This window comes from Aethalodelphis obliquidens, unplaced genomic scaffold (genome assembly GCF_003676395.1).
Source record: "Aethalodelphis obliquidens isolate GAN/ISIS:26980383/991018 unplaced genomic scaffold, ASM367639v1 scaffold23, whole genome shotgun sequence".
Lineage (NCBI taxonomy): Eukaryota > Metazoa > Chordata > Mammalia > Artiodactyla > Delphinidae > Aethalodelphis > Aethalodelphis obliquidens.
Genome location: NW_020837967.1, coordinates 2053865 through 2078082, shown reverse-complemented (window position 1 = coordinate 2078082; position 24218 = coordinate 2053865). Strand labels below are relative to the sequence as shown.

Here is a 24218-nt window from a genome sequence, read left to right as displayed (position 1 = left end):
TTTCAGGCTGGCTGTTGATTCTCACATCCTACAAAATTCTGTCCAATTATGTAATTCTTCTACCTTATATTCTTTAACCCAAATTTATTTCAGGGTATGTGCACTTTTATTTCAAAAGCAGAGTCTTAATTCACTTTTACTCAGTAAAATAATACCACAAAAGAGAAAATGTTATTCTTTTATTTATGTTAAATAAAAACATGAGAAAATCCTTTTTTAAAAAGGGTCAGAATATTCCTTATGTCTCCAAACCAAGTCCATGGATGCAAAGAAATGCTGAGTACTTTCCTCCCCCGCAGGGTCACAAGACGCTCTCATGTCATAAAGACCTAAAGAGACAACACAGGCGCACGTCCCGCAGCTGCCGCTTCAGGTAAGTCACATGCAACATTTGGGCAAGCAAGGAACAGAACACAGGCACAAGTATATTCTGGAAACACTTCCTGCTCTGGCCAATGAACCGTAGTGCCAAACATTTTTATCTGTTTTGTTTTGGGCCCTGCTAAATGTTTGAGCCACATACACCACTGCACTTCAATGATACAATTTTTCACAATTCCATAATTATATTAATCGCCAGCACAGTTTAAGTAACTGATGTGGCTGAATTTTATACATTTTAAAATTATGTATGAGAACTAACACTACTGCAAATTTTGCCAGTAGAAATGTGACCCCAGGGAACCACCATTTCCAAAACATAATCGGGCACACATTTACAATGTACCTGCGAGGTTTTGAATTAACCGGTCACTTCTGATCTACGCTAAAGACTAGGCTTGAATATCTGAAAACAAAGGCTATATTCATGATTTCTATACCCAAATACCCCTAAATCCATCACATACTCTATAGTCTGACTTAGCTTAACCGAAAATGATTCATCCAAACAGGTCATGGTAGGCTCACAATTCTTCAACCTTAGTTTAGGTCATAAAGAGTTTTTTCTACGACTGGAGTCAATAAGAAGAATTTCTCTGTTAGAGAAAGCAGAAATTTTCACCTTTGGCAGACTGCCAAGATGATACTTTATTATAGAATTTATGAAGCTACAGTTTAGTAACTTGCAGGTTTTATTAAAAGGAATCAAAAAAAAAAAAAAAAAAAGAAAGAAAAGCAAAGGGTAACACAACCCCATATCCCAAAACTTTCTAGATTTTTTTAGTGCAAGAAATGCTGTATCACTGAAGCACTTGAGAATTATCATGAAATCCTAGCAAAAAATGTAATCACCTCAGAAGTGGTAATAAAAAAGAGAAACAACCAGAGAGGCACACAGATCGTTTTTTTGTTTGTTTTTTTTTAAAGGATTTTTATACTATATTAAAAAACCACAAAATAAAAAAGGGATCAGTCAACATATATCTTAGAAGTCCTTCCAGAGTCTCTGTACCCACAGCCATGCAGGCTGCCTGTCGCCTTGCTCTCCTCTGCTCAGTCTGTGGCTTGTTGAAGGATCCTTGGAGATGACTCAGGCTCTAGTTCTTACAATCACACTTGTTCTGCCAAATCCAAGACCCTGAATTTATCCAAATTGTAGAAACATGCTTTGACCACCCGTCCACCAAAATACCTCCCATTCAGATCAACAACAGCTAAAAGGCAAACAAAAAGACAGTCAGTTAAGGCAGGTATTCCATCAGACATTACAAGAACATGTTTTAATTACAAAGATTAAGATCACAAATTCAACTTTTTAATTCTTTATAGTTAGCTGTACAACTTACCTTTAATTGCTGATTCAACCCTCTCAAATTCTAAAAATATTCGTACTGCTTCATCATCAGGGGCACCAGGAATCTGGAAAAGAAATGAAAGTATAGTAGGTAAAGATATCATCGGAGATATCACTGAATGTGAGTTTTCTCCCATAAATGATTTTTAACAGAGTAAGTATTCCAATTATCATCATATACAGATAAGCAACGGTCAAATACCAAGGAAATAAGTATAATTCATTCATCATCAAAATCTGCTGAAGGTCCATTGATGACAGGTCTTGTGTTAAGTGCTGGAACACACAGCCAGGCAGGACCTTTGGAGGTCCTATGCCATCTGACACATAAACAAATAATTATGCAGTCAACAGACAGCAACATGATATGGAGGAGAAGCTGAAGTGAGCAGAAATTAAGGCAAAAAGACCCGTATGCGTTATAACCGTCTTTCATACGAGGCCAAGCTCCTTGGTGGAGCTTTCCAGGCCCCGCTTCCATAGCCCCACTGCCACTGTATAAGCGCGGCTCCTGCTAACCCCCACTACGCCCAGCCACTCCATTTTGCAGCCCTCCTCGGTCTCCCAGAAGCCGTGACCCTAGTCTGAACACCCGTTCTCTCCTACCCACTCATTCCAAAGCTTCGCTCACATCTGATACTGTTCACAAAGCCTCCTCTAACTATTCTGTGTGGATCTAATCCTTCTCTCACCTCCTGTACTTATAAGTCAACATTACAGAGTCTAGCAACTGAATGTTCTCTAATTTCACATGTTTGTTTTGTGGTTTCTTCAACTGAACGTTATCACCAAGAGCACAGAATGTGTTTCCCCACCCACAAGGCTCTCAATGCAGTACTGGGTATGTGGGAGGCACTAACAAAACACCTGCCAAATGAATGAGACCAGAGGCACGTCCAAGTCACTAAACTACTGAGCACACTGTCTAAACTTAAATCAAGTCTAAACCTCAGTCACAAAATGAAATGTTTCTTCACCAAATAAAATTTGAAGTCCTTCTTGTGTTTATGTTTGAAATTGTAATAACTGAGTAAAAGCAGTGTTAACTAACCAACATCTGTCACCTTCTATAGTATGACAATATGTTACTTATAGCACACTCTGTCTCTACAGAAAATGTTTTGTAGTCTATCAATTATAACTTGGGTTTATAAACATCAAAAGAAACCCCTCTTACTTCAAATATCACACATTTTCCAACTTTGCCATATTTTTCACACTCTTCCTTGGTTTCAACTTCCAAGTCTTCATCTACCTCTCCTGCACCAACCATGTTCTATAAACAAAAATAAATACATAAATTCCACTGTGAAATATAATTTACAAATATGTAAAAGAGATGTATAAATAACTTTTTTCCATGATGGCAAACGTTCCTAATCCCAAATGACACGAAGAAAATCTTCATCCCTGAAATACCCCAAAATTGGTATTAAAAAATATATAAAAAATAAAAGTATACTTTAAGCTTCATAAAGAGTTATAAGAGCAACTGTGCAAGCATCAAAATATATAAACCAAGTTGAACTTCTAACAATTTCAAATATTTTAAAGTAACTACTCACTGTAGTCTTAAATACTGTGTTTAGCGAAGAAGCATTAGCGAAAAAGGAATCTAAAAATCAGTCTTATATGGAGTCTATCCAAAAGTGTCATTTTCAGTTTTCTTTAACTGTTCTGTCATCGGGGGGGGGGGCTGCAAGCATGCAGGGACAGGTCAAGGTGGAGTGACACAATTCAAAGAGAGCAAACAGGTTTCCCCCTTCTGCGTCTTACCCTTAGTAGGACCACTTTAGTAGGACACTTAAGTATTTCAGTTAATGGATTTGAATCCGACTTCTTGGCTGCATCTGTAAGAAAACATTATCAGACATAGACATGTTACAGCACTGAGTCCAAGTTACAATGAATAATTTAATTTCAATAGCAATCCCCACTATCTATGTCCTAGAGCCATCTATAAGCATCCACACAGTCTCTCAGCAAAAATGCAGCCTTATCTGGCTGAAAGTATCACTTTGCTTTGGTATAATTTTTACCATAATTTCTAGAACTTTTTAATATCCCCAATTACCTGCATTTTTGCTCAGCTCACTTCCAAAAGGGCTCACAGGGCACAGTGATCACAACCCTCAGAGGTGAGTCTTGGCTCAGGCAGTGGCCGAAGGTCCCCAGCCCAGTGTAACAAGCAGTTAACTAGCCAGCCCCTAGCTGACCAATTTCAGACACTCCCACAAAGCCGGGCGACTGTTGGTTTTCGGTTCTAGCCTGTGAGGCTCACTGCTGCTTCCTAAAGCTGTGCGTCGACAGGGCTCCCAGAAAAGTTCTCTCCCTTCTTTAGGAAAAGGTGTTCAGCTAAGCTCAAAACCACTCAGTTCCACTTAAAATGCTAAGTCATGTTTGACTCATTCCAATACGCCCTCACTACAGAACAGACTGTAACAATCAAATGAAAATAAAACACCAAGTAGGCATCACCTACCAGTAGACTGCAAAATAACATTAGTCTCACGGAGCGATCAGTCAGAAAGAAAATTAGGATGAAAGGGCAGAAAAAAGAAAAGAGCAGAGAACCTTACAGGATGGAGATGTAGCAGACAGAATCACCGATATACTGTGTATGGCTCTGTCTTGCTATAAAAACATAACCATGGTTTTATCAATTGTAACAAGGCTCTCTGCTAGTAGAAGCAGGCATGACATGATTTTCTGGAGTCCTATTCATTTCTGCCAAAGTCTCTTGTCTTCTTTTTCTTCCATGGGCGTTCCTATCTGTCTGCGTGTTCTGAACTATTTGTAAAAACAGGCCTCAGGATTCAGTTTCCACAATGCAGAGCTGGAATGCATCACAATCAGGATGGCCTGCCTCCACCCTGCTCACCCCCAGGGACCCACCTTTCTCAGTGGCGTCGCCCACGATGATCTTGCCTCCCCGCTTGCTGGTCTTCTCCACTGACAGCGCTGTGCTCAAGCCCTGCTCGTGCTTCCCGAGACCCTGGCCTTCCCGGAAGCCGTACTTCTGCATGATTTTATGTGCTACTGTGCCACTGTGGGGAGGAAAAAGGGAAAGGTACTTGCACTCAACGTCATCAGCTACAGCATAATTGGATTTTACATCACAGTAATCTCCTTCTGGAAAGAGAAAGTGTAAATTGCACAAGGGCTTCGATGAGGTCACATATAATTACCAACAGGCCATGAGATGGAAGCTGTGAAATGTTCAGGAGAAAGATAAAAAGTGAACGCTGAAAGCCTGGGCATCCTGAGATTACCCCTGAGATGAGGGGAACACTAGTTCCCCTAGTGAGATTTCCCCAGGGCCTGTTAGAAAACACTAGACTTCCTGTGTGCTCCAGTATCTGCTCTGCTACAGGGCTCATAACCAGTTTATTTTAAAGTGAGCCTGTCAAAAAATAAGTATGGTTTCACATAATGAAGATGATTGCATTTTTCTAAATAGTACAGCAGAGTTTCCAATGACTGACTTCATACGTGAAAGGACACTTAGGGACCATCTATTTCAGAGCTAGAAATGAAGAAACTGAGGCCCAGATGGGCTGACGAGCTTAAGGCTAACTGAAAGCAAAGCAAGACACCACGTGAGAATTATTTCTGTAGGAGTTAATGGTAGGACTGAAAGTGTAACCCACCACTCCGGATTCTTAGTCCACTGCTCTTCCTCTAATCCCATGACAGTTTTCAAACTGCAGCGTGAGGAGCCTCATGGGTCTCAAGGGTGTCCCCTACTGACCAGTGCTACTTAGGGCTTAAACCACAAAACGCTGCTTCAACCAGAACTGTACCTACAGTATTTCATGTATGTAATTTCCTTAAGTATTTCATTTGAACAAGCTGTTCTAGGGCTAAAAAGACTGAAAACTGATGAACTGTACTACACTGTATCTTCCTTAGGCATAAAGATTTAATTCCTGTTTAAAGGGGATTCAGCAAAAAGTCAATTCTTACCAGCAAAAGGTCAATTTTTTCATTAGAAGAAAAAAACAAACAAAACCACCCCAATGGCTTCACGTCTGTCCCCCTCTAGCATACACTCTAGGGCAGGCTTTCTGCAGTGAGGGAAATGTTCTCCATCTGCACTGCCCAGTACAGCAGCTGTTAGCCTGGTGAGCACTTGAGACTAGTGTGACTAAAGAAATACATGTTAAATTCTATTCACTTTCAATTAATTTAACAGCCATGTGTGGCTAGTAGCTACCACAGAGAGCAGCACAGGTCTAGAAGACGGACACAAGATGAGAAACTCCAAATCCTCCTGCAGTGTGCAAACCCTATGGTGGAGGACCCACCTCCTCCAACTCTGACTAGCCCAGCTCCGAGGACGCTAAGGATCAAAGCGCGTGCACACAGGCGAGGGCAGACCAGTGTCACTACTACAATCACAGCATTGCCACCAGAGGCAGTCCTTCTAGAGGACACAGAACAAAAAAGGCCTTAGTGCAACGCTGCTTCACCCGACAACCCCTCAGAGCACGAGAGGAACAGAGTCAACAACATAAAACACTCTTTTAACCAAAACGCATGCCAAATCCAGTGAGACTTAAAATCCACAAGCCCCACCTGAAAGTCAACCTTAAAACTGATTTTCATACACCAACAAATTTCTAATTATAGTTAGAACGACTGAGAGTTTTTAGACCAAAGGTATAGAACCATGACCTTAAAGCAAAGGTCATTTTATCAAAAAAAAAGATGTCATTCATCTTTTGGACATAGCGTAAGTCAGCTCTAATTCATATGACCTATTTGCAAATGTTATGAAAACAAATATAATGATCACCAACTATTCTTAACTAGAGAATATAATGTTCAGCATTTAAGTCTTTCAAAATTTCCATTAGAAAGCTTTATGTTTTGTACAAAACATAACAGTATCATGCTGGGATACCCTCCATGTGACTTGAACCCTGATCCTCAAGAAGGAGGCTGCGTGACTGAGCGCACTGAGCATCTCCCCATAAACCCAAAAAAGGCCCCATCCCAAAACATGCTGCGCCTCCTGGAAGGGCTGACAGTGCCTCCCATTCGGCCCCGCCCTCCCTGCACCTGCCGAGGTGAGAGCACCCGGACCATTACCCCATGTTGGCGAGGAAGGAGTTGCCGGGGCCAGTCGGGGATCTGGGTCTGTCTTGTTCCTCGTACACTGGGGGAGGGATAGCAGCTTTGGAAGACTGTGAGCGAGGTCTTGAATCCTCTTCATAAGGAAAGTCTCGGGGTACTGTTGGATGAAAATAAAATAGGTTTACCAAAATGTGACAAAACAATTTTGAACTGCACTTGGACCTTCCGTATGTTCCAGGAGATATGATCAACCCCTCTTTTGACTCCCATAGCATCCTGTGTACCTGTCTTAAGACGCTCATCTTACGATCTTATTACCCTGGCAGACAATAAAGGTCTTTGAGGTTAGGGACCATATGCCAGTTCAGTGATCTGTAACCCTAGCTACACATTAGAATCAACAAGGAAGCTTGTTGATCTAGATGCCTGGGTCCCACTCCCAGAGACTGGTTTCAACTGGGGTTTATGGTTCGTCAGGTATTTTCACACAAAAGGTATTTAACAATTTTTTAATTACCTTCTTTATAAAAAGGTACCATTCATGGTGCAACAGGTATTAAAAAGCACGAGGGATGACTATATGTTCTTGGGGTAGTTTAGGTATGGTCCAACCCAGAGGGCAGGAAGATGAGCTTCATGACTCCTCAAAGTCCAACTCCAACCCCAAATTCTAGAACAGATCACTGGGAGAAGACTGTTTGGGCAATCTGAGTAAACGCACACAACCTGTGCACTGACCTAACCCAGGAAGGTGCTGCCACCTTGTGGAGGGTCACAAATTTAACAGCCCCTAGACCACTGAGCACAAAAACTCAGCTACTGTTTGTTTTTTACCTAACTCCAAATAACGAAATGCTGGAGAAGACAAAATGAATTATTTTTAAAAACAAACAAAAAAAGCCTCTCACAAGAGAAAAACCCATGCCTCAGAGCCTGGTATTAAACTTAAGGGGTGGAAGGGAGCACTTGGCTGAGGGTTAGAGCAAGGACAGGTTTCCAGCCATTTCCCTGCACTCAGGACACCTGGCTGATTCCAGCTAAGACTTCCCACAACTGGGTTAAAGATGTGTATCTGAACAGAGAGGGGAAGAAACAGGTACGTACACTCTTTGTCTTTCTCTACAAGAGAAGTGGGTGGTGCGATGGCAGCTCCGCCCATACCTGCAGAAAACAGAAATTCCACCAATTAAAGGAGGGAAAGCATTTCAGATGCCGGATCCTCAGGAATGTGACACAGGCCACCTGTCACATCACACCACCCTCCAAAGAAAGAAGCAGGAAGGGATGCTACTCCATCCCTCCCACTAACATCTGAAGACTTCAGTATCTGAATCCAGGATCAAATATACAGAAGTAGGTTATCACTGCTTCCATTTTCCAGATGAGAAAATGATCGCGGGAGAGTGAACAGGCAGGGACAGAATGAAACCCAGCTCCCTGTGAGGCCAGAGCATCCCCCACAAGACAGCACCCTTCTTTCCAGGATGCAGACCACTGGGACTGAACACCTATTTGGAAGTGCCAGTACTTCTGGTTACAATCTGTTTCATGTTGTCACCATTCCTGCTCATGTTTCCTGGACAGAGAATGGTGGACACGAACAAACCAAAGTAGACTCCATTTTCTTTCAGACAACCAGAGGGAAAGCATGAGCAGAGAACATAAGGAATTTTTCACTAGGGAGAAGTGCTAACATATGTATTATAACCTCATCATCAATGAAACACTCCAAAAAAACCGATACATTGTAAAGAGACCAATTACAAAACCATGCTGCACCAGCACACAACGTTTCACAAAAGAAATCCCCCAAAGCCAGTGTATGTGCATAATGATTAACAGGGCTAGACTAGAAAAAATACTTACAGAGAAATATGAGTCTTAATAAAACTTCCATGTCTTTTGACCTACCTATTATCATCTTTCACCTTGCCACTAAGACCTAAGTGATTATTAACTGATTCTGAAAAGATCAGCTCCAATGAGTTTAGTATACAAAATTCAGGTTGTTTACTGAAAATTTGCTACTAATCATGTTAAAATATGACCATCAATATGTTAACAGCAGTACACATAACGGATATTAACACCATTACTTCCCTAATATTAGATTATATCGTTCCTGCTAATGTTCCAAAAAAAAAAAAAAAAAAAATGTCCTCAGTATAGAAGGCACACCTCCCAAAAAAGGGTAGCTGATTTGTAAGTTGGAAAGATGAAACCAAGAAATATTCAACCTATGTACTGGATTCTAAAACAAGTTAATAAATCAGGCATTTGCTGATTAGGAAGATAATGAATCTGAAACGTTAACATAATGCCTCACACACAGAGCACACTCAAATGTTAACTCTATTCCTCCGCAGAAAAACAATGCAGTGTCTGATAGTGCTCAGCACGCAGTAAGCCTTTTTTCAGTTGAGGTATAATTGACATGTAATATATTGGTTTCAGGTGTACAACATAATGATTTGGTATTTGTATATATTGTGAGATGATCACAACAAAAAGTCTAGTTAACATCTGTCACCACATAGTTACAAAAATTTTTTCTTGTGTTGAGAACTTTTAGGATCTACTCTCTTAGCCAACTTTCAAATATGCAATTATTTTATCCCCAAAATGTAATGGCCTAAAACAATAAACATTATGTAAAAAAATCCAAAACTCTGCAATTATTTGTATTATTAACAGAGTGACCATGCTGTACATTACAATCTCGTGATTCATTTTGTAACTGGAAGTTTGTACCTTTTGACCCTCTTCACCCATTTCTCCCAGCTCCCCACAACCCCTGCCTCTGGTAACCACCAATCTGTTTTCTGTATCTATGAGCTTGGTTCTTTGTTGTTGTGCAGTAAGTATTCTATAAATCTGTGTAACTCATATCTGCATTGAAAGAGTACGAATTCTAAATTAGTACAGACCCACTCCTTTCCAACTCATTTAGTATTTTAAAGTTTAACCTAAGCCCTGAAAAGCCTTGGCTGTACACTGGGAAGACCAAGCTTGCCAAACTGCTAGTCATAACGTGAGTTCATGTATGTGGAAATACACTCCAGCTTCATGATAACATTCTTCTTAGGTCTCATGGTAAAGGTGACCACATCGCAATGAGGTTTTCAGGTAAAGAAAGATCTTGGTTAGATGCACAATGGACCCATTTCATACACAACGCTATTCTCACCAGTCCACTATAACAAGGATTATCACAGTTATCTGAGTTGTGTGGTACAAAGTTGTGTGGTGTAAAGGAGGTAATCCATCAGAGTGCTTAGAACAGTGCCTGGTATCTAGGAGACAGGAAGATTTCAATTTCTCATTTAAATCTCAATCTGTCAACCAAAGTGGTGAACTAAATCCAGGAAATCCCAGCAATCAAACATGATGAAGCTAGATAAGTAGCATTCCATTCTCTCAAGAATGAACACTGCTTAGCTATCTAGTGATCACTAAGAATTTGGCTCTAACACAACCACAATGCTGCTCTTAGAGACCTTTTAGAGATGGAAGAGGTCTTACGAAGCACCTAGTTCAAATGCTTGTCTCCCTGCCCCCGTACGACCCTGAAAGAAACCAGCATCTAGGGAAGCTCAGTCATGCGTGTTAGTGGCAAAGGTTCTGGAAATGAGTGCCTTGACTCTCCATTCAGTGCTGTTCTTAACGGAAATGTAGCTGGATACAGAGAACAGGTTGGTCCGACTGTGCTGAGGGTAAAGATGAGAGTGGGCATGTATTTTAAGGTATGCTCCAAGTGTCCAACAAGTAAATGTTTGAAAGACTGTATGTGAAAACAATGTAAATTTACACTGTCATGAACATGTGGGTTGCTGAGATTCTGGAGAGAAAATTACCCAAATCAGTGTCAGATGAACCATTTATGAAATTGAATATGAAACGGTGGAACTGCACCATGTTTGAAACATAGTATCTGTGTTCATGCCTTACTTCTCTTCCTCCTCTCTCGCTCATAATCTTCATCTTCATCAGAATCTGGATCTGGTCGCCTGGAAAACCCACTAGCTTCATGTCTGTCTTTACGCCTCCTGTGATAAGAGGAAACAAATGTTCACCACAGATGAACCAATTCAGAGATGTGAACTCAAGGACGTCATTTTGACTTTTTTGGGGGGGGGGGCGGTGGGGCATGCAAACTGGTTAAAGACTAAAGTAGCAAAAGTATGAGAAGTGAGAAAAATCCAGAAGATAAACCGAACAAATTTAAGAGGTATATGAATATAAATAGCAAGAAAAAAGTTTCCTTGATATTTACCTCTTTCAATTTTAAAGCATATCAACAATAGGCAATAGTTAATTAAATAATTTTGATTCTCTAGAACATGCTTTCACTTCATGAAGTGATTCAATAAATAATAAAATATTAATATTTTATATAACTATTTAACAATTAATAGTATTTTTAAAAGAAGAAATGCAAATAAATCCTTGTTGCCCATACTTTCAAAAAACATAAAAGATGTATATGAGTTTTTAAAAACTCCATCTGGCTCAAAAACAGCAAAAGTTAAGAATAACATTTTAAATACTTTAAGCAGTTATGACGCTCGCAGAGTCACAGCATAAGGAAAAACCCTATTATTCAACATCACTTTGTAAGTCATTTCTCCAAGAACTCACCCAAAACGTATACTGTAAGTTTTCTGCAACTGTATATGAAATTTGCTCTGGAGTTTGTTTTCGTGCTGGGATGTAACGACCACACATTGTTAACAACAACCTGACTCCTCCTGACAACTGCTCAGACCAACCAGGAAACTCACTCAGCCTTACAGACAGCACTAAAGTTCATTCACCAACATCTGAACGACCATTTCAAACGTAGAGCACCTCCACATCCGCGCGAGGCCTTACTTTTCTCTCTCTTCTATTTCCTTCTGTCTTTCCAGCTCCCGCTGTCTCTGTCGCTCTTCTCTTTGGCGCTTCACTACTTTCTCATAATCGTTAGGAAACATGGGATCATATTCATCAGCTAGGGGAATCAAAACTTCTCCTGCAGAAAACCCACTGGGAACCGGGTCCTGAGGAAGGGAAAAATGCCAAAGTAAGTATCATCCTCTGTCCTGGAATTTTATTCACAGAATTAAGGTCAAAAAATACGAGGGCTAGGAGGGGCCCTGAAGACCACCTGTCTGCCTCTGCTTTACAGATGAGGGAGCAGATGCCCGAGGAGGTTCAGGGACTTGACGCGGCCACAAACCTAGCAGCAGAACATGACCAAGAATTTCACCTCTCAGTTCAGTACTAATTCCATAAACACCCTACAGCACTTTCCTGGAAGTCTTAAACAAGCTGCCACCACCTAAAATTTTAAGCAATAAATTTGATTATAGCAAACACAGAATACTTCTCTCTCTCTCTATATATATATACACATATATATATATGAAAACTTAAAATACGAAACAACTCATGAATAACACATTCTTATAGTCATTTAATAGAATAACTTTAGATTCTGATTACATGGAGACATGACATATTAAAATTAAAAAAAGAAAAAAAAAAGTAAAAAGCATCCTCTTGGGCTTTGTGAAATCCTCTGGAATGCACACCCTCCCCAGTCATCTGCATCTCAGGCCTGAGTCTGCACAAGTGGAGGTAACTCCCTTCACATCATCATTCATTTTTTAAGGTCCACTAAGTCAGGTTCAGATGACAACATTTTGTATTTCTCTTCTGTACATTTAGAAACTGGGGCTACTCTTTGAGAGAAAAAGAGGTAGTAGCCTTAACAAAGAAATCGGAAAAACAAAAGGCAGACAGCACACAGTCAACTAGAAACACACAACGAGAAGGGGGCTTTGCCCTAGGCTCGTGGTCTTGATCTCCATGGTTCTCGTAAGCCCTGACCTACTACTGCGTGGTCTCACGTTCCTAAACCTCCATACTTCCTTCTGTTAGTTTTCCTAGCATGATGCCTCCTTATTGTCTGTAAAAGTAAGATGCCTTCCCTGGTCTCTGCAGATCCCCCAAATGAGCACAGGTCAGTGTCCCCGAGCGCCCACTCTGCACCTCTTTCAGGAGGAGCATGCCCAGCACTGCCAAAGGCAGGAAGGTTGTTTGTAAAAGGTACTTTATATATGAACACAAAACTGGCATGATAAAGAGAGCTTATGCTCATCATCAATGGATCTAAATCCAACAATTCCTGGATTACACTGTGCAGTTTGATGTTTTTTCATCATAAAACAAACACTTCATGGTTTCTTTACACCTAAAACTCAAAAAACACTTTGATTTGATGAATAAAAGAAATTAGAAACGTAACTGTAATCACCTCCCAGGCCCTATCACTGGAAATCTTACAAAAATCTATTTAATGCAGGGCTCCCAAAGGGCAGTTATCCATTTGTGTTCACATAAAAGACATTTTAGAAACACAAAAGCGGGCTTCCCTGGTGGCGCAGTGGTTGAGAGTCTGCCTGCCGATGCAGAGGACACGGGTTCGTGTCCCGGTCCAGGAAGATCCCACATGCCGCGGAGCGGCTGGGTCCGTGAGCCATGGTCGCTGAGCCTGTGCGTCCGGAGCCTGTGCTCCGCAATGGGAGAGGCCACAACAGTGAGAGGCCCGCGTACCGCAAAAAAAAAAACAAAAACAAACAAAAAAAACCCCACAAAAGCACATGAACGACATTTCCTTTCAGTTATTAGTAAGATAGGAGAAGCTAACAGTGAGCCCCTCGATTTACAGAACACTGCCATCACAAAGTTTCTAACTCGGAGACCAGACTGTCAGCATGAAGGTTAATTTTTTGTCATTTCAATATCTGATAGCAAACAACTTTTACTGTATAAACCCTGCTTAAGTTCAACAATGAGCCATCCTTCTCTAAATGCTATAAAGAATAAAGCATCTTGCTTGATTTTGAAAGCCTGAATGTTAATACCCAATGCTGGGGAGGGTAGGAAAAACCCAAACGCTCACGTTACAAGTGATACTATTTACTGATACAACTCTGCCGGAAACAAGCTGGCGCTAAATAAATTGCCCATAAAAGTGACTGATCTCCTAATGTCACCTCAGGAAATCTATCCTAAGAAAATAATTTTAAATGCATAGAAAGCACTCTGCAGAGGTGTTCACTAGAGGTCTACTGGTTCTACAGTTAGGAAATAGGTGTGTAAATCACCATATTCCCCTGATGGGAATGCTTTACAATTAAAAATTGGCTATGCAGCAAGAAGGAAAATGCTTACTGATTAAATTTGGCAGTGATATTATAGGTTCTAGAGCGAATATACAATAACAGAAGATGATTAACCAGTTTTTCATTAGATGTAGCAAGAAAAAATTAGGCAAAGAATTTGTGAGAAAAAATGTTGAATGATTAAGAATCCTCAGAAAATTTCCACTGTGGGGTGCCTTTCCCTCTGGACAGACTATCAGCCTTGCAGGAACAGGACCACTTCCTCTGGTCAAGAAACCCCACCAAGAGCTTCACAGCAAACCCACACAGGGGAATATTGTGAAGTCAATAAAATGATCATATGGTCCTAGACTTTTTGACACAGATGGACACTCAAAATATATTAAGTCAGAAATGCAAGTCAGAGAACAGAAGGTGGAGAAGGCGAAGGATAGAAAGCTATTCCAAAATACAAAGTTTTTAAATTCTGGAGGGTAGGACCAAAGTCATTTATTTTTCTTTTTGCCTACCTCCAGTTTCTGATTTTTCTATAATTAACTACTGTGTTTTAAACAGATGAATGTTTTAAGCTTGATAAAACTGAAGTAAACATTAAATTGAAAATGATACTGCCTAGAGTGCAAGGCCTACTGAGGAGGTGTGTTCAGAGTGATGTGTAAAGCGCAGCCTGTGGAAAGCAGGAGGCCCACCCAGCTGGGGGTGGGGAGTGTACCTTGAGGCCCGCCGCCACGTGCGGCGGGGTGTCCACGATCTGCCGCTCGTCTGAAGAGCCACCTCGCTTCAGGTCGATTACTGGGGCAAGGACCGTACTTTGTTTTGTCCTCTGGCTCTAAAATCATCAAAATATAAGAAAAGTGTACTGAGGCTTCAAATTACAATTCATACTGTTTGTAACAAAGCTTTTTTTGGACTCTGCAACAAACCTTTCAGATATGAGAAAAACAATCTTAACAGCCTTTTAATTCAGTTATTACAATAACCATATACTAGTTTCTTTAGCCCTTTTTTTTACAACACAAATTTCCTCCATTTTTGTAAAAGCTTTACAGAAAGCTTGGTCGCTTTTATTTAAATTTGCATATGAAATAACATAAGAAAAAAGCTCTACATTAGATTCTCCGCATTACACTTCAACTAGTGTGGATCTTTCACAAGGAATGGGTATGTTTTTATATCTTGGGCATACACTTGTGGATTAGTATACCTAACCTGCATATCTCTACTATATTTCGACTTCCGCTTTTCTATTTTATCTTCCATTGAACCAAGACTGCCCACTAATTATGTCCACTTATAGTCTAACTGAGTTTCTGTTATTAAGTATGAGAATTGTTCCTAGGAGTCAGTCACTTTACAAAAGAGAAGACTGAGGCCTTCAAGAATAGAATATATGAAATAGCATTATCATTAGAATGTAAAACCTTATTTATACATCTTATGTCCAAAGCAAAAGTTACGAGAAACGAAGATTTAAAAAATTAGACCAACTTAAAAAAAATTAAAACAAAAAAACAAGACTTGGGCTTCCCTGGTGGCACAGTGGTTAAGAATCCACCTGCCAATGCAGGGGACACGGGTTCGAGCCCTGGTCTGGGAAGATCCCACATGCCACGGAGCAACTAAACCCGTGCGCCACAACTACTGAGCCTGAGCTCTAGAGCCCACGAGCCACAACTACTGAGCCCATGTGCCACAACTACTGAAGCCCACACGCCTAGAGCCCATGCTGCGCAACAAGAGAAGCCACTGCAATGAGAAGCCCGCGCACCGCAACAAAGAGAAGCCCCCGCTCACCGCAACTAGAGAAAGCCCACGTGCATCAAGGAAGACCCAACACAGCCAAAAATAAATTAATTAATTAAAATAAAAAAGACTTGTTTTGTTAATCTTTTCATGTGGGATGAAAGTTTGTTTTAAAAAGACAGAATTCTATCTCTTTAAAAAGAAATAGTACTGGCATACAAAATTTAAATCTGGTAATGATATATGAAAAAGACAAAAACTCTAATCAACAGAACTGACAAAACCAATTTATAAGACAGTGTTTTCTCTACCTGTGGGTATCCTAATCCTAAAAACCTTTTATAATACTGAGAAATCAAATGTAAACATTTTAATATTAATGATGTAGTGAAGGAAAAAAAATAATTCCAACTTTAAAAAAATTTATTGTGTGTATTTTCAAACATTGAGGAGAATGATTAATGAACTCATGTCTCTTTAACCTGGCTTCAACAACTACCAACTTGTGGCAAATCTTGTTTCATGTATCCCTGCCTCCCCTGCCAAAGACTGGAGTATTTTAAAGTAAATCCCAGAAATGATATATCATCTTATCAGTAAATATTTCATCTTACTGGTAAATATGTATCTCTAAAACAGTTCTTCTCAACTTCTTTTTTCATTATTGCCTCCTCCTTCAAGGAACCTTTTAATACATTTTCTTCTCCACCTATGAAATTTTAATACCACAGATACACTACACACCTGTTTATGTATTCTGTGTATATCTGGCCTTTATACATAAGAAAAGCAGATTTTTTTCACCCCTTAGAACCAATATTTGCCCCATCTGGAGTGGATACAGCCTCCACTGGGGAATCATGTTCTAAAACAACAAGCAAACCATAATACCATTCTCATTCCTAAATGTATTTGATAGGAACATTTTAATATCAAATATCCAGTAGACAATTATGTTTGTTTTTTTAATGTTTTACCTGGTGAATGATTTCAAGGATGTTGCCAACGCCCAACACTACACAACAGAAACAAAAACAATTACCCCAGACTACAAACCCTGATACGTTCACAACCAACCCCAGCCTTCAGTAACACACACATCATCACAGCTCAGTCAATAATGCAGAGCTTCGTTCTCAAAGTGCCGCTTCCAAACCACCTACAACAAACAGCAGGATTGCTCCCTAAAAATGCAGCCTCCCCAGGCCCCAACCCAGAATCAGGATTTACCAGAGTATCAGGTGTTATATAGCCTTTTAACCAAATTCTCAATCTTGGACAACCAAGATTGACAACCTGCATACTGAAGTTTGACAACCAGCATCATTGCTGGAAACCAAGAGTATGCTTTTCCTCATTCTGATTCCCTGAAACAGTTCTATTCCCAGGAGAAGCGAAATGACCTTCAACACCTATTCCTCTCCCTCCCCCACCCCAGCCTCTCCCCTTACAAATTGAACCCTACATATTCAACAAACCCTACATATTCAACAAAGAGGCAGAGCAGCAGGTTACTCTTAATCCTTAGGAGGCACCTGCCGGTACACCTCTGCTCTCAAGCTGGGCTTAGCTTCTCTTACCTTTGCCTGAGTGAGAGCTGCCTTCTTCACCTGGAGCTGAGACTGCAGAAGTTTGAAGTTTTTGGACCAGCCTTCTGTTTTTGAGTCACTGGTCTCCACTCCCAGGTCGTCGTACAGGGACATCTTCTCAGTTTAATGCTGAAAGGCAAGAGGGGTAGGGGTTAAAGAATGCAAAAATGTAGTGAAGAGTTCCAATCTTCCCATGTTAAAATAATGCAGTATCCTGGAACTTCAGAGGTAAGAGGTACCTGAAGAGATCACCTGGTCCAGTAACATTCAGTGACAGAAGCCAAGATGCCTGATATCACCAGTCAGCACCCTGACACAATAAAGCTACATCCATGTACTATTTTTAGAATAAACCTCTAGAATGAATTTTCCTACATATAATGTGGTCAAATAATTCACAAATGAAATCCTTCTGTTCTATAGAATGAGATAAGATGGAAGTTCTAGATGCAGGGCATTATTAATTACATATATTCAATTTTTAAAAAACTCTATTTTGTGTCAACAGCAAAAAGTAGAAGCCTTACAAAAACACCTATTACAAGGCTGATTTAGCACAATTAACTACCGTTTTTTTTTGGTGGTGGTGGGCCGTTATCCTTTTATAAAGAAAAAACCGTAATATATGCCCCTAATTAAGGGGAAAAAAACAGAAATGACATCACAGATGTGACAGGAAGGTGGAGGGTTAGATCTTATTAATAACCAGGTTTCCTCATATCCCACCAAGAAGAAATCTGTAATTTTTAATGACACTGATTACAAAGACAGAATCAACAATCTACATGTGAATGATCAATATATACTATCCCTGGCAGACTAGAGCAACGCAAGAGGATGACAACAACAAAACCAAAAGTTACCACTTACTAAAAGCCTTATCACACACCAAGAGCAGTCCAGGAGGGAAATGGGAACTTTCAGAGAGACACCTGTCCCAGGTTACAGTGGGAAGACCCATCTCAAATGCAGTCAGGAGAACTCCACAGCTCATGCTGGTAAATCCTTACTGCCACCTTTAAAACACCTCAACGTTCTGAAACCCACAAAATGGCTCACTTCTCAAAATAAGAAATCAATCTCTTTCTCACAGATGGAAAGAGGAAAAAAAATTTGATTAAAATCCCTAAACTGCAAAGAAATGCTTAACATGGGTAGTTTCTAACATATGGACACATTCCAAAAGTCTGTCAGTTTCCAGGCTCAGACAGCATTTTGCCACTGAAACTGTGTTATACAAATCCTGTTTTGCCTGCGTCTGTGTCTCAGGAAGAGAAGGTGATATAGACGGGAAGGGAAATACTTAATTTCCCCCCGGGTCACGTCTGACCCCGGGCAAAACTTCGGTCTGTCTGCTCATTTCTCCACCCTTCTGTGCATGGATTCTAAGACCCCAACACCTTGGCCGACCAGGTTCTACTGTGCTTGGGGCGGGGGTGAGGGTGGATGCCGCCTCCCTCCCTCAGTATAGCTGTTCTGGTCCTGAGCAGAAGTCAGCCCCGGTCAACTGCAGTCGCCTTCCACAGTGTCTTCCCTTCTTAATATCTGAGCCGCAGACTACCTGAAAGCTCTGTTTTGATTTCTAAATGAAAGGCCCCAAAGCAGCACAGAAGCAGGGTGAATAAAAGCAGAGCCCAGGGTACTGGTGGCTGATTGCTCCAATGAGTCACCTAAAAAAAATCAAGGAATGCCTATACTTTCTCCTCCTCAAGGCTCCTGTGACGACTCACCGGCTCAGGTGACGGCAGCATGGGCAGAGAATTTCCTAGAGAGCACATCCCACCGGGAAACGCTGTCTTCAGTGCCAGACAAAGTGAACTTGGCAACACCTTGTCATGTTAAGCTTGAGACAAGTTCAAGTCACTGAGGCTAAATGGAGGAAAATTAATGACTTCCATTTCTTAACTAAGTATGGCTGAAATTTGACCATGTCTCCAAAGTTTTGTAGGGCATGACCCCGGGGTTCACTTCAGAATCTACAATTTTAATCACAGTCAGTGTAAACTCCATGAAAACCTACATCAGTCTGTGGAGGTCACTGCTCTACCCCCGGACTAAGACCAATGTCCACCCCAGAGCTGAACAGGCAGTTAGGCTGACTGCAGAGTTAACACTCTATTTGCAACCCCCTCCCAGGCCATGGCTTCAGAAATTCCTTGCCCACAATGACTGTGGAAGACAACTGCACCAAAAAGCTTTAGAGGCTGTCATGCGCTTTTCTCCCAGCCTACCTCGTATTCAAAACTAATCCTTCCTCTCTAGATAACACATCTTTAAAGTTTCAGTTTAACCTGAAAAACTCAGAGCAACAGCAAAGGAAAACAACGTTGAGTGTCCAGCTTAGTACAGTGGGCCCGTGAATGACGCAGGTTTGAACTGCACAAGTCCACTTACATGCGGCTTTTTTTCCATAGTAAATACTACAGTGCCACACAATCCGTGGTTGGTTGAATCCACGGATGTGGAACCGTGGATACAGAGGGCCAACTGTACAGTTGTATTTGGATTATCGACTGAGCAGAGGGTGGATGTCCCTGACCTCTATGTTGCTCAGGGGCCAACTGTAATGTGGTTCTCAAGACACTACTTCAGAAATGACCATGCATCTTTCATCTAACCTAGTTTAATTTTTTGAGACCTCTGCATTCAATTGGGTCACCAAACCAAAGCCTAGTAAACAAACTACGGGTTCATTTGTTTTATCTTTCTTTAATCTTATAAAAGCAAGGTAAGACTGACACATTCTGGGAAATAAATATAAACAACGCATTCTGGGAAATCATAAAGCTAAATTATCAAAATTTGTTTGCAAATCTAACTCCACTTTAATTTTCCCAATATCACTTAATAAGAAATTTGAGAAATTCATTAAAAAAAGTATTTACAAATAACATTGGTGCCATGGAAATAGAGTACCCAAATGCCCACTGAACTCTGAAGGGAAAAGACCAGCTTATTCACTTTTGCAGCTCCAATTTCTGGCACAGAGAAGGCATTTAATAAACAGTTTTGAAATATTAATAATTAAGTAAATTCTATTTCGCCACATGAATCAGCAGTGAAACTACACAATGCCCACAGGCTCCACGAGAAAGTAAAGAGCAGGCAAAAGGTTCTGGAGGTAATAGTCGCACAATGGTACCATGTACTTAAAAATGGCAAATTTTTATGTATATTATATTATGTTATGTATATTTTACCACAATAAAAATTTTTTTAAAAAAGAAAAAAAAGAATAGGTAAAAGGGCAGGGAGAAGCAGCAGTGGGGGAGGGGGTGTGAGGTAACAGGCTGCTGGACATATCCCTGCCAAAACAGTAAACTGATGCAAACATTTTCCCAATTTCACGGTTACAAAATCAAGCAGCGCACAGGCTCTCTACCTCCAGCAGAGTCCTTCTGGCTAAGAACCCAGTACTTAACAATGTCATCGCTGCTGGTGAGGTTTCACAAGACCACACTTCCTCCGACTCCAGTCTACACTGAAGCTGGCTGTTGACAATTCCACCTGATTCACCTCACTCTGCAAGCTTTGGAAGTCATTGTGCAGCAAAATCTCATGTTCCTTAAAAGTTCCTTGTTTCTGGTCTCAAAACCTTCAAATACACACTTTAAATATTAGAAACTGATGTCATCTCACCAGCATCTGCTAGTTTTCTTTAACTCGGAGCTTATAAATCAGATCTCCACATCCCAGTAAATGCAGAAGAGCTTTCTTCACTTTTCTCCTTCTCACTGATCTTCAAATTCACAGAAGTGCATTAACCACAGCAATGACACACTTCTATGGCCTGCTTCAATTAATTACTATAATGCTACAAGCACCAGTGAATTCACCACCCAAAACAAGAGACAGGATCTGGACAAGAAACCACACTCAACCCACGTGGCCCCCATCCCATTCCACCCAAGTGATCTCCCGGGCCCAGGGGTGAGCAGCAACCTGAACCCCATTCTTATTAATTCCATGCTTTCCACTTTATAAAGTTACTTTTGGGAATGCACAATTCTCCAGATTCCTATTTTCCATAAAGGCTCTCTTTATCCGTCACAGAACTCCACGATCAGAATAGCTCAGAGGGCCAACACCTCTGTGACACCTTGTTATATTTCTAATTCACAACCTACTCTCTACTGTAAACTGTACAGCAGACAGCACACTTCTTAATAAAGTTCTAAAAATAAAACACTCTCAGTTTAAGTTACTAATGTAATACCCCATATTCCCTAAATATCCTTACTATAGTCCAAACGTCTGTGGCATTTACCCCATAAAATTGTGGAAACTGAGGAGCAGCCTTTAAAAACTCCACCTGTTGCAGGGACACACAGTCCTCACCTACATGAGAATGTGCAGAATTTTGCCCTGATCCAGAATATCCTACTTTCCACCCATCTGCCTGCCTCTAGCAGTAAGTGCCTCCCATGTTTCTCCTTTACTGACTTCTCGAAGAACCTTCTTGATCTGACCTGACTACTCCTCTTCACACCTCTGCCTTCCCTGCAGTTTCCAGAATGCACTAAGGTGCCTCACCTCTGGTACCTTTACATTTATTTCCTTCCTCTGCAGGAAACATTTCCCTCATCTTGCACATCTAACAAAACACCCCCAAGACTCAGTTTCAAGCCTCACTCCTTTTTGGAAGGCTTTCCAGACCCCACTCCGGTCAATCGGATCAACCCAGGCGTGGCTTTTTATGCTCGTTTCCCTGGAAACTAAACTCACAGAGCGTGGGGACAGATTCTTATGCATCTTGCATACGCTGTTACTAACACATGGTCTGGGCGAAAAGAGATGCTCAAAAAAAAAAAAAAAAAAAAAGCTGGGTGATTGGACATCGAAGCTAAAATACCGCTTTAAAAGGACAAGGACCGAGGTAGTGCCGTAGTCACGTCTTCCTCCACCCGTCCAGATAAAACCCCCGTCCCTGAGAGAAGTCCACACCTGATTCCCCGTTCTGCAGCCTAAGAAGGAAAAGGCTTCCTTCCTTTGCAACCCCGGGCACAGGTGACCCAGGCAGGCCTACGGGATCCAGAGGCCCAGCAACTTTTCCCAAAACACTACCGACGGTGGGGAGGAAAAGCCGCCCTCGGGTCCAGAAGAGATGTGGACGGACAGACGGGAAAGAAGAATGGAAGACTAGGAATGCGAAGGCCCGGCGACCCGAGGCAAATAAAGGAGCGGCGAGGCGCGAAGGGAGACACGGAGGGTCGGCCGGGGCCGGACCGCCTGATGCGAAGACACCGGCGGCTCGGGGACGGCCCGGGACACCAGCCTCTAGCGGCGCGGCCTAAAGCCGCGGCGTCGCGTCCAACGCCACCCGGGGAGGCGCACCCGCCCCGGTCCCCGTCTGCCCACCCACCCTTCCGGCCCGCCCAGGGCGCCACTTACCCGGCCCGCCCGGCCGACGCTCCCGGGCCGCGGCGGCGCACAGGGGCCGAGGCGCCGCGGACTCGGCGGGCTGGGCGCTCGGCTTCAGCCCCCGACGGCCGGACCTCTCCGGCGCCAACCCCTACGCAGAGCCCGCGGGGCGCGCGGCGGCGCGGAGTCACGGCGTGTGCGGCCGGGAGAGAGGCGCGTTGCTCCTGCGCCGAGGACGGCCCGCTCTTGCGCGCCTCCTGCCGGCCGGAGGACCGCGCCTGCACCGCCCCCGCGCCCGCACCGCGCCTACGCCCGCGTCCTTCTCTCCCGCCAAAAGGTGTCGCGGTGGCGCAAGGTTGCGACATTTCAGACTCGGGGAAGCCTAGCAGCGACCGCAGATGGGGAGGAGGAGGACTGGTGCAGGGCTGCAAAGGTCCACTTCAGAACCATTCATCAGTGTGCACAAAGCTGAAGATAAATCACAGTAGGAGAGATGAATGGGGAAACGGCTGCAGAAGAAACGGCCAGGAGCGCTGAATTAAGTGTAGGACTAAGGAAACCATGGATATGAAGTTAGGGTTACAGGAAAGACGTACATGTTATAAAGCCTCACAATTTAAGAATGATATGACAAAAGTTCGGAGAAAAGAGAAAATGGGATTCCGTGTGAATATGATTTTCACATCTATATTTGAAACCATATACAACCCCTGTGTCCCTGTCCTTTGAAGTAAAAGGCTTTTGCTTTAGTCTCCCAGGCTCCCCTGAGTCTCAGAAGGCTGGCTCAAGAGATAATGATTAGGAATGTGAAGATGTAGAAATAAAGAATAGCTATTGGGTCAGAAAACAGGTAACAATTTAGACTATAAATCCGCCACAGAGCGGAATCACCAACTCCCAGTTCCCTGAAAGAAAAAGGTCTGACACACATTCCTAAGTTGTTTTTACAGGAAGCAGACCTCCACCAGATGAAAACTTCTGACTGCAAGCACTTAGACCTTGAAACCGGAAGGTTGATAATGCTGGAAACTTCCCCCTGATTCCAACCAATCCGAGAATTGTGCACAAGCTGATCAAGTACCCGGCAGCCCCCTCCCTCACACTATCTTTAAAACCCCTTCCCTGAAAGCCATCAGAGAATTCGGGTCTTTTGAGCATGAGCTGCCAGTTCTCCTTGCTTGGTGCCCTGCAGTAAATGCTGTATTTTCCTTCACCACAACCTGGTACAGTAGATTGGCTTTACTGCACGTGGGCAAGTGGACCCAGGTTTGGTTCGGTAAAATATTTGAGGGTAAAAACATTTCAAGCTAATAAATCAAATAGTCAGCATTTAAATTTACATCTTAGTACAAAGGAACATATGAAGAAAGAATATAATTAACTAAAATCTGGTGATAAAGAAAAGGGAGGAAAAGGGACAAAAGAGAGAAATATCATAGGGAGTCAGTAGACAATCTAAAGAAATAGATGGTTAAGGACATCATGTAACATTCTAATTATCACTAACCCAGAACTAAAATATAAACCTTTCAAATTTTCAAA

At 41.9% G+C, this 24218-nt stretch overlaps 1 protein-coding gene across 1 annotated transcript; it reads right to left on the bottom strand.

Annotated features, from left to right (window-relative positions):
• Positions 1-164: 164 nt before the first annotated feature.
• On the bottom strand, positions 165-22838 carry RBM17 (RNA binding motif protein 17). The gene is made up of 12 exons (XM_027121572.1): positions 22707-22838; positions 17307-17444; positions 14696-14812; positions 11687-11853; positions 10763-10860; positions 7919-7975; positions 6830-6971; positions 4631-4782; positions 3512-3585; positions 2913-3011; positions 1728-1800; positions 165-1595 (listed from the first exon to the last, which is right to left on the bottom strand). The coding sequence occupies exons 2-12, from the start codon at positions 17427-17429 to the stop codon at positions 1492-1494; spliced, it is 1206 nt and encodes a 401-aa protein (XP_026977373.1). The 5' UTR covers positions 17430-17444; positions 22707-22838; the 3' UTR covers positions 165-1491.
• Positions 22839-24218: the final 1380 nt, after the last annotated feature.

Bases quoted from the DNA above. Each gene is read 5' to 3' on its own strand.
- RBM17 (XM_027121572.1), bottom strand. From the start codon at position 17,429: ATGTCCCTGTACGACGACCTGGGAGTGGAGACCAGTGACTCAAAAACA. The intron at 7,976-10,762 runs GTAAGGCATGAA...TGTTTTCTGCAG, and splicing joins GCGAGAGAGGAGGAAGAGAA to GTATGGGCGGAGCTGCCATC. The intron at 1,801-2,912 runs GTAAGAGGGGTT...TTTCTTTTCCAG, and splicing joins GAAAATGTGTGATATTTGAA to ATTCCTGGTGCCCCTGATGA.